At 34.9% G+C, this 9755-nt stretch overlaps 2 protein-coding genes across 4 annotated transcripts; one reads left to right on the top strand and one right to left on the bottom strand.

Annotated features, from left to right (window-relative positions):
* The first annotated feature begins 297 nt into the window (after positions 1 to 297).
* LOC145008854 (protein FIP1-like) lies at positions 298 to 3334 on the top strand. 3 transcript variants are annotated; one of them, XM_078967479.1, is made up of 13 exons: positions 298 to 677; positions 1029 to 1090; positions 1223 to 1327; positions 1407 to 1456; positions 1627 to 1693; positions 1850 to 1922; positions 2081 to 2136; positions 2206 to 2302; positions 2391 to 2478; positions 2561 to 2623; positions 2709 to 2768; positions 2844 to 2936; positions 3044 to 3334. In XM_078967479.1, exons 1-13 carry the CDS (start codon positions 622 to 624, stop codon positions 3206 to 3208), a joined length of 1035 nt encoding a protein of 344 aa, XP_078823605.1. In that variant the 5' UTR covers positions 298 to 621; the 3' UTR covers positions 3209 to 3334. The 3 variants fall into 3 exon arrangements, with proteins under 3 accessions (XP_078823605.1, XP_078823604.1, XP_078823606.1); XM_078967478.1 differs by having other exon boundaries at positions 1029 to 1116; positions 1219 to 1327; XM_078967480.1 differs by having other exon boundaries at positions 630 to 677; positions 1219 to 1327.
* LOC145008853 (tubulin-tyrosine ligase) lies at positions 3241 to 7330 on the bottom strand. The gene is made up of 15 exons (XM_078967477.1): positions 6990 to 7330; positions 6553 to 6795; positions 6323 to 6447; positions 6022 to 6238; positions 5803 to 5928; positions 5484 to 5740; positions 5276 to 5383; positions 5058 to 5199; positions 4809 to 4971; positions 4554 to 4711; positions 4136 to 4459; positions 3984 to 4058; positions 3831 to 3900; positions 3557 to 3714; positions 3241 to 3478 (listed from the first exon to the last, which is right to left on the bottom strand). Exons 1-15 carry the CDS (start codon positions 7266 to 7268, stop codon positions 3329 to 3331), a joined length of 2595 nt encoding a protein of 864 aa, XP_078823603.1. The 5' UTR covers positions 7269 to 7330; the 3' UTR covers positions 3241 to 3328.
* Positions 7331 to 9755: the final 2425 nt, after the last annotated feature.

The raw sequence follows: 9755 nt of genomic DNA, 5'->3' as shown, positions 1-9755 counted from the left end.
GTTTATTGTTGGATGTTACAATTTGAAGTTTTTTATCACATTTAGATTGTTTGATGTCACTATTTAAAAAATTTTATCGGGTTTAATAACCATGATACACCTTTTAATAGGTCATATAAGAAGAGGTTCGATCTAACTCAATTAGATATTGATTTTGTCAGCAACCATGACACAACTCCTAAAAATTCTAAAAACAACATTGCTCATTAAATAAAAATATAAATAAAACGATTTATAATAATAATAATAATAATAATAATAATAAAGGATAAAGGAATAATAATAAAAGGAAAGGAAGAAGGAGAATTGTCGACACTCGACAGAGAGTGTAAATAAACGGGGAGAATGTAAATAGAATTTCCCAAACTTATATTAGATCCTACCAAGGAGAAGAAGGAACTGTAATCAGACGGCGAATTGGGTCATTATCACCCGACGGAAACCCGTAATAATTTTGCTCTGGGGTTTGTTCGATTTCCATCGGCGATATACTCATTCGTTCTCAGTTTCTTAACCGAAAACAGACGATCATTACTGCAAATTCACACACAATACTTTCTTATTCGAATCGTCTGAAAGATCGAAGTGGAATCTGGAAACCCTAATTTAGGTCCGAAGATCATGTCCACGGACCGATACGCTGCTTCCAACCTTGCATCTCCAGACGATAATTATCTGTAAGTTGTATTTATTATGATAGCTTACAGTTTATGTTTCTATTACAATGCCGATTCTCGAAGTTATGATTCTATCATTAGAGTGTTGTATCGGCGTTATGTTATCGTTTGATTGTCTCCAGTTGATTAGACAGACAAATTAAGCTAAATTACTACGAGTTTTTCTGTAATTTTGTGTTTTGGACTTTGGAGTACAAAATTAAACCTTTCGTTGGATCATGTGTCTCGTTTCCGTTGCTCTTGCTTATTCAATGCGTCATGACATCGATATTAGTTACACTGTAATTACATGAACTAATCTAATCCAGTTTAGTTAGTACTATTCATGATTCGTCTCCTCTTTTGTCATAGATTCCTTGATGCATCGAACGAGGCTCCTTCGTATGGGGATCGGAAAAGTACAAGCATTGCTGGTAGCATATTGTACTGTATACTTTTGGCAAGTGATCATTTCCTGATTTTTGAATACAAAATCAGAGATTTTTAAACACTTCCATTTTTGAGTTGACTTAATCTTTGGTTTGATTCTCTTCGATTCTAGTCAGGTTATGCTATACTAGGTGTTGGAGCTCCATGGGTGTTCCAATCTGAGAGATACTTGACATTACAGATACTCTGCACCTGTGACGTCACTCTATTAATCATCACAGGTGTTCTCTTTTGTTTCGTGTTATTTTATTGTTTATTTTTGGACGACTAGTGGTTCACAAAGATTTGTTTTCCTTACAGGCATCTTCCAGCACTATATGGTTTATCAAGTCCAGAAAATAAGATTACAGGTAGTATTTCTTCTATATTCTTTATGTTTTAATCACTTGAGGATATTTTTTAAAAATTATACAAGTACAACTGTAAAAGTTCATTTTGGCTAAACAGATTTGAGTGGAATGAAACAAATGTGAGATGTTGTTCTAAGATGATTGCATAACATTAATGTTCTTTTATGTAGGGTTACTATATTTTCAGTCAAAAATTGAAGCATGTTGTTCGTATGCCCTTTGCCAGTTTTTCATATGGTATGTCTATCTTCGTTACACAGTTCCTACAAAAGCATTTTGTTCATTTGCCCTTTGATGGCAGTGTTTACTTTGAATATATACTACAAAAAACGTACGAGTGAATACGGCAAATGTCAAAGTCTGTCATTTCAACTACTTTGTTTCATTTTTTAGGTACATGTGCAATGCTACTTATCATGGTTTGGGAGCCATACCTAAGAATTCTTTCCATTCCTTTAATGCTCAGGTACCTCCCTTCCCCTTTCAATCTAAGAGAATAAAACATAATATTTATATATATATATATATATATATATATATATATATATATATATATATATATATATATATATATATATATATATATATATATATATATATATAATTTTTTAAAATTATATTCAGGATTATCATGTTGGTTGAAGCTATCTTTGCTGGGTCTTTCATGGGAGTCTACATTGGCAAGTTTTCCTTCATTTCAATTTCGAACTGAAATAATTGTATTTGACATTTTGACTTGACACCTGCAGGTCATGTACACCAGTACAATACACTAGAATCCCAACCTGATGTTGTCAAGTCCTTGCATTCTCCACTTCAACCATCAAACTCTCTAGAAGGCTTGAGGTGAATGCACTAACAATTATTATTATTATTATTATGATATGATTATTATCCCAGAATAGAATCAGTGAATCACAAAAACTAATCACAGGTATCACGATGGTGGTGGCTATCTCTCTGATCAGCAAATGGCTTTGTTACAGTATCAAAGAGAAAACCTCAACTTTTTAAGTGAGGAGGTAAATAACAGAAAATTTCCCATGATGATTAAGCAAATAATAACCAACACCTTTCAAACCAAACCTTTTTTTATCGATGTAGATTCTTCGATTGCAAGAATGTTTAAGCAAATATGAGAAATCTGGTGATGGCATGACACCTCAGGTAATAAAAATTTCGTTTTATGAAAAACTAAAACAAAGTTTGTAATGTTATAGAGAATTAATTATTAGCTGCCTTGTTTTATTAGGTCGATCTTGCTCATTTATTAGCAGCTCGCGATCAAGAGTTAAGAACACTTTCAGCTGAGGTAACCTCCTAATTGTGTCATTTATGTTGAATTTTGTGGGATAAGTTTTTATTAAAAATATATATGTACATCTAGATGAATCAACTGCAATCTGAATTAAGACTTGCTCGATCTCTGGTTGCTGAAAAGGAGGCAGAGATCCAGAGTGCACGTAATACAAACAATCAGGTGTCTATTTTTTTTTTTTTCATTATCTCATCATGACTAATGAAATTATATATATTACTTGTATTCTAAAGTCTTTATTATTTATTGTGAATGAAATATAAATAAAGTATATGGAGGAAAATGAAAGACTGAGAGGCATACTAGCAGAATGGAGTACCAGAGCAGCAAAGCTTGAGCGAGCATTGGAGCTTGAACGCATGTCCAAACTGGAATTACAGAAAAAGATGACATCATTCAAAACCCTCCAAAACATGGGTCATCCACTCCGGTAACATATGACCAGAATTGCAACAAGTTTGTAAAATAGAAAAAATCTGTTCTGTTGTTTTTTTTTAAAACAAATACAATTATGTTACAATATGATAAATATATCTAGAGTTACTGGTTTGTTTTCATAATGCGGATACATGAGTTGTTTCATCTAAAAACAAGCAACCGAACACGTAGTTATAAAAATCTTTAGCTTTGATGATCTCGCCTCCACCTGTAATGGCTTCCATGTCATATTTACAAGCTCTAGTGCAATCCGGACAATAGGTAACCTGTTAATAAAAACCATTATATATGTGTATGATATAAGTTTAAAGAAGAAGAATTAAATTAAAAACATATGTACATACCTCCAATAACTTGGGTTTGAAAGAGCGATCAAGCATGATATCCACACCATACATAGCCCTAGACATTGGACTGTGCATCTCTGGGTGGACTAGAGTTGCTGATTCAAACACCATTCGAATCATCTGTTTAATTCTTGAATGAATTTCTAACCATTCAACTGCAATCATCAAACAAGATCATTCTTAAGAACCAAAGGTCTGTTTGCTATGAACCACAAAGGAATGGAATGGAATGAACAAAGTATTTATTAGAGAAAAGGTAAGACATTCAAACCTTGATGTTCCTGCTCAAATTCTTTTACAAACTCTGGTGTGTTCATATGATTCAATTTTCCCCTGTAATTCTGATAGTTTTGAAAATAACACCACCATTAGCCATTACACTAATAAGATTAGTAGGACTAGAGAAGCAAGCAAAATGATTTACCATAACAGTGAAATGTGTCTCATACTCAAACAAACTCTTCTTATCCAAAGTGTACGTGTTGTTTGCTAGTCTCACCTGAAAAAAAAAAAGTGTAAGTGTGTGTGTAAATAATGAATTAAATCCAGCAACCCTTTTGACTATATTTTACATACCCAGAAAATGTCGGTGATGAATAGCTCCAATGGGTTCATACTGCGAACAAGAACAATATACCGAAGATCAAACTTCTTCCCCTTGAACAAAGCTGGGCTTTCTATATACTTTTGACATATTTTAGGGCCAGTCTCCATGAGCCGTATAATAGCAGATAAATTCCCAGTAACCGTTGTATCTATAGTTCTTGCCATATTCCAAGGCTTCAAAATCCACAAATTGTCATCCCCTTTGTTTTCACGTGCATAATAATCTCCAATAAACTGTGTTAATTGTGTTTCAAGGTTATAAGTAGGCTGAAACCATTCAGGAGATCCATAAGCCTGTAAAAATAATATGTATCCATCACTCCATGTAACCAAAAATTTCATCATGTATATATATACAAAATGGAAACCAATCCCCAATTATTATTACCTTCTGAACCGTATCTGCCAAATGATGTTTCATAACAAGACATGCTTCAAAAGGGAATTGATTCATGCATTGTTGATCATTTAGACCTACAGCCTTCTTCATTTCTTCATCCACCTGCATGCTTGTCCATATTATATCCGCTTCCTTTGGGTCACTTGCTATAACCATAAAAAAAATACATAAAATTAAAAACAGGAACAATAATAATTTTCAATAAAGAGCTCACATCAAAATCCCATAGTAAGTAACACGTACTGATTATAAATCCTGGGTGTGTCAAGATTTCTTCCACCTGTGGAATATCTGTATAAACACGAAGAGGACATCTATCACTGCGTGCCAGACTACCAGTTCTAGATGCCTTATTAACTGGTGAAGAACTTATTGATCTCAAATTCTGCCAAAATGTTTCGTACTCCTGTATAATTGATGACATGTAAACATTAAAGATCGTTTCATAATTTACAATGATGATCTTAGTATAGAAAAAAGTCAAAAACATACTCTGATAAAGTACTTTTGTGGTGTATGAAACCAAGCTGTTAGTCTAGCAGAACGCTGCTTCTTTTCTCCAATCCCAGATAAATAATCACGAGTGCATTCATCACCATCTTCAACATTTTTTGTAGGCCAAAGAATCGTGAAGCTGAAAATGCAATCCATTATAATCAGATTGTAATCATGGTTAAGAGACTCTAACCATGGTAATAAGATATGTTGACCTCACTGCTGACTCAAGTTTTCCCTCGGGCATGTATAGGAATGGTGATACTCTGAAATTTGGCTCGTCACTGTGTCGAAGAGCTGAACCCAATTCATCCATCACATACCTACAAATAATGCCACAAAAAAAAAAAAAAAATCATTTACGTGATATTGATAAAATGTTAAATGTATTAAGGGTGTTGACTGTTGAGTTGTTATACTTACCATATAGAAGTCTCATCAATCTTCTCTTCATCTGATAATCTATAAGACATTAAGTATAACCACATGGCATTCAAGACACGATCAATTAAGGGTTCACCAGAATCCCATTCAGGAAGACGAGGAAGAAGCATTGAATCAATCACACTTTTTCCAGATTCTAAAATTTTTGATGTGTTTACACCATTTAGTAAAGAAAGATTAGGAAGAGATTCAGCAATCTTGATTGCACTGTCTCCTAGAGGTCCAGGAATGTCCACCTGTCATATACCTAGAATTAGTAAATATTTATAAAGATGAGAGCTTTAGTGATTGAAGATACCTCAATCGAATGTAAGCTGGTAAAGGCTTTTAGATGTTCATGTAAATCAGATACAGAGTGATCATCTAATGGATTTCCTCGAAGATTTAAGTGGGAAAGAGATGGCATAGCATCAGGTGAAAACCCCTAAAAAAAGTTGCAAAGTGGAAGTAAATAATAAGTAGAAAACCATTGAATAGTTGGAAATAAATGTAACTGTGGATGATGATCTGATTATACCATGTGTAGGCTGTGAATACGTCTGTTTGAAAGGTCAAGAGAAGTCAAACCCTGCAACAAGTGATTATCATCCTCATGTCCACATCCCGGATTGTCTTTGTCATAAATTCCTCCACAGAAACCCAAAGCCCAGCCCGTGTATTTTCGTGTAAAAGATGAGTTCAAGATTTCAAGTCTTGGAAAATCATGAATAATAGCATCTGCAACATGATCACCACTAGAGGAAAAAGTACTTCAGTTTTATCTCTTTTACTGTTTCACACCAACAGCTATGAGTTAAAAAACTTCACCAATCACTTACAAATTCTGTAGGATTGGGTTATTGTTTAGCCAGAGAGCTCTAAGGTGTTTGAACTTCACAATTTCCTTCGTGATTGTCTCGGTGAACTTAAGCTTGTTGTTGCACAGACTAAGTGCAATTAAGTCCTATAGAATTTGAGCACCAAAAAGTAAAATTGTTGCATCAATGGTGGAATTCTCAAGAAAAGAAATGCATGAAAGAGATTAGAATGTGAGCGATGGTGACATTACAGGAAATTTGGTAGGTAAATCAAGGGACACAAAGACATCGTCATCAATGTCAAGATCCTCGAGTTCCAACCACACCACTGAACCAGGCCCCTCCATTTTCACCTTCTCCAATTCTCTCTCCACGATTTCCACAACAGTTAATTTGATATCCTCTTTATCTGCATCTTCATCGTCTGAATTCAAATCAATATCCACACACATCAATGAAGCCATTCTCTCTACCAACCCTGGAACTTCTTGCAGCTGTTAAAAGTTAAAACAGTACATACAATTCAAATCAATGTAGATTAACACAATAGAAGATGCAGCCTGGTCTTAACAAAATGTAAGTTGAGTATACAATAGAATCCCATCGATGTCGGTTCACTTATAATGAAGGCTTAATCCGAACTCGAACACGATAAAGTTACAGAAGACTGTATAGGAAGCAACTTAACCTGTTTGGGGGCATCCGAAAGTCGAAAGGACAAAGCATGATCAACGAGAAAAATGTTTGATTCTTTTCCCATGGAATTCGAGGTGGTGAGAACAAGACGCCTTTGTCGCCCATCCTCTACCGGCTCCACCTGGAAGTAATTGCCGCCATCGAAAGTTTCAGTGGACAGCTTCTCAAAGAGTTTCCGGTAAAGTGACTGAGGAATACCGGCAGCTGCAAGTAGTAGACCATGAACCTTCAGAAAATCTACAAATGTTCGAATAGTTCCGACGTCGGCCATGACGGAGGACGTTTTCGTTTGTGTGTTGTGCTGGCGAGTGGAGAGGGTTTAACAAAAGGGTTTTCCGGCAGCACTCGACAGGTAAATGTGTTTAAAACTTACCTGGGCTTTCCACTTTTATTGATTTGGGCCTTTCTCCTGGACTCCCTGCGTCCCAACATCCTAACTCCCGAGTCTAACAATAAGCCCAAAATGGAATTCTAAGTTCACCCAATCCAACGATTATGTCTTTTTTAATTCAAAAAGACATTGTAGTAGAATGTGATCTTAGAGTAGAGACGGTATAGGCCCCAAAGTCACTCTCCAATTGGTCTTTGCCGATATGGATTTTGTTAGTTTGGTCAAGGATGGTCTTTGCATGTCTACAAAATGCTTGAAAAAACTACATGTCTATACCAGAAGCTCTAATAGCGACAAATTATGTATAAACTCATCGTCACCAAGTTCAAAGCAACAAAAGAAGTTGCACTTATAATACCAAGCTTATGAGAAAAAAAAATTATAGTATGCAAAACTACATCACTAAAGAATTTCTTCAATTACAGCTCAGAATGAAATATTTTTTTCAAAACTAAGAAGGAGGCTTTGCTAAAGATTCTTCTGTAAGTCCCAAAACACTTAGCTCGATAAGATATCAATCAAACTATCTAAAGAATGTGGAATATAAATCAGATAGTGATTCAAGAACACACAAATAATTCTCAATGAACACGGTTTATTAGATAAATCGTCTGGTACACAAAGAAACTCTTAACAGTTGAATACCGCAAATGATGAACAACCCTCGGTTCTCTCTTTCTCTCTAAAATTCGATATGTGCTTCTTAGAATCGACCAACTAACTGACTGACTAACTCTTTACACAGCTAAAATACTACTATATATACCTAGACCTAATTACAAAAGCCCAACCCAATAACCCAACCGAAATCATCAATGAACCCATCGAAATCACATGGTGATTTCGGTCCAAGTACCACCGAAATCCTGGAAATTTCGGTCCTAAACCGAGAACTATAAAAGCCTTGAAAAGCAAAGTATAAACCACAAATTTATGTCATAACAATCAACCCCTTGATTTATAGTTTTCTTTTCTTTTTAGTCTTCTTTGATCTTGATTTTCAGCTCTTTCCTCGATCTCTTCACGACTTGACTACAAGATGTACATATGAATCTTCTACATGAATAACTTTATCTTTAGTGGTTGGACTTCCCTCAAATTTGACTTTGAATGCACATTAGGTATAGAGGCTTCTTGTAAATCAGCAATTTCAGCTTTGAGAAACATCAGAGATAATAACAAAGAGACTGATTCTTCTAGATCACTTCAGCAAGTTCGTAAATAGCAGCAAATTGATTGAGGAGGATTCAATGCAATTCGACACATAACTTCAAATACAACTTCACCTTGCTTCTAGGGTTGGAAGATTGAGTGTTGAAAAATAATCTTCACTTCTAGTTCCTTCGAATGAATGTTCTTTAACGATCACAGATGTGTCTTGAAAAGTAGCCATGACTAAAAAGTCCACGTGGATCACAGATTCATAAAGACCCTTCTCACCACAATTATTCAAGGACCCAACATTGGCTCATATGGAGACTACTCGCAGTATCTGTGTGAACACGGAGGATGCACTGCGATTTGTTGAATATCGGAGAACTACTCATGACTATTTTTGATGTTAGCCCCTGCATATTTGCGATCAAAGATCTCAATACCGTTTTCAAGTTAACAAATTAACTTGGCCATTGGCAAGATGTTCAATCGTTACTGAATCTCAGCTGAGTGTACCATTCTAATGCCAGTAAGAGTTAAATAGGAATAACTCACAAAACCATCTTGTGACAAAAATATCCGAAGACATTTCCGCAGTTTAGCATGACACAAGGTCAAGGCCCTTTGGTGGGACGTTCATCGATAATTGTGCCTTGCAAGGTGCATTGCCCTAGTGCCAATTGTAACATACACGTTCAGTTATCGTGTTTTGATAGCTTAAAAGTAAATATTAATATATAATATATGATTTTGAACGTTGCGTTCTAACAAGATAGTTTTATGGGGTTTGAAGTAAAACTATGTTTAGAATCATTCGGAAAGTGATGGGAAGTCTTATAAGATTCCAATCAAAAGTCAAATATTGAAATTAACGAAAATGTAAAATTTAAGTTAGAAATAAGTAAAAATAATGTTATTAAAAGTTGTAAATTATTTTGTTAGAAACATGTAGGCGAAAACCTCACTGAAATCCGAGTTATAACGAAGAAGTTATGACTTATTGAAGTTTCGCGATAAAATCGGCACGACGTCATATGACGTAAAAAATGAATTTATGATAAACTACTTTTTAGCCTTTATGACCTAAATGAAAGTCGTAGTGTTCGTTAAACCGGGAACTTTCATAAAAAGAACGTCCAAATCTGACTTCGTATGAGGAACTTATGATTTTTCTAAGAATTGACATAGTAATTTTCAGCTTGAAATTCGAAT

This window comes from Lactuca saligna, chromosome 8, assembly GCF_052625555.1.
Source record: "Lactuca saligna cultivar CGN05327 chromosome 8, ASM5262555v1, whole genome shotgun sequence".
NCBI classification, from domain to species: Eukaryota; Viridiplantae; Streptophyta; class Magnoliopsida; order Asterales; family Asteraceae; genus Lactuca; species Lactuca saligna.
Note: the sequence above shows the minus strand (reverse complement) of the source record. Positions and strands in the feature narration are given on the sequence as shown.

Bases quoted from the DNA above. Each gene is read 5' to 3' on its own strand.
- LOC145008854 (XM_078967478.1), top strand. From the start codon at position 622: ATGTCCACGGACCGATACGCTGCTTCCAACCTTGCATCTCCAGACGAT. The intron at 1,457-1,626 runs GTAGTATTTCTT...TCTTTTATGTAG, and splicing joins TCCAGAAAATAAGATTACAG to GGTTACTATATTTTCAGTCA. The intron at 2,937-3,043 runs GTGTCTATTTTT...ATATAAATAAAG, and splicing joins CACGTAATACAAACAATCAG to TATATGGAGGAAAATGAAAG.
- LOC145008853 (XM_078967477.1), bottom strand. From the start codon at position 7,268: ATGGCCGACGTCGGAACTATTCGAACATTTGTAGATTTTCTGAAGGTT. The intron at 6,448-6,552 runs GTAATGTCACCA...CAAATTCTATAG, and splicing joins ATTTACCTACCAAATTTCCT to GACTTAATTGCACTTAGTCT. The intron at 6,239-6,322 runs GTAAGTGATTGG...TTTTTCCTCTAG, and splicing joins AACCCAATCCTACAGAATTT to TGGTGATCATGTTGCAGATG.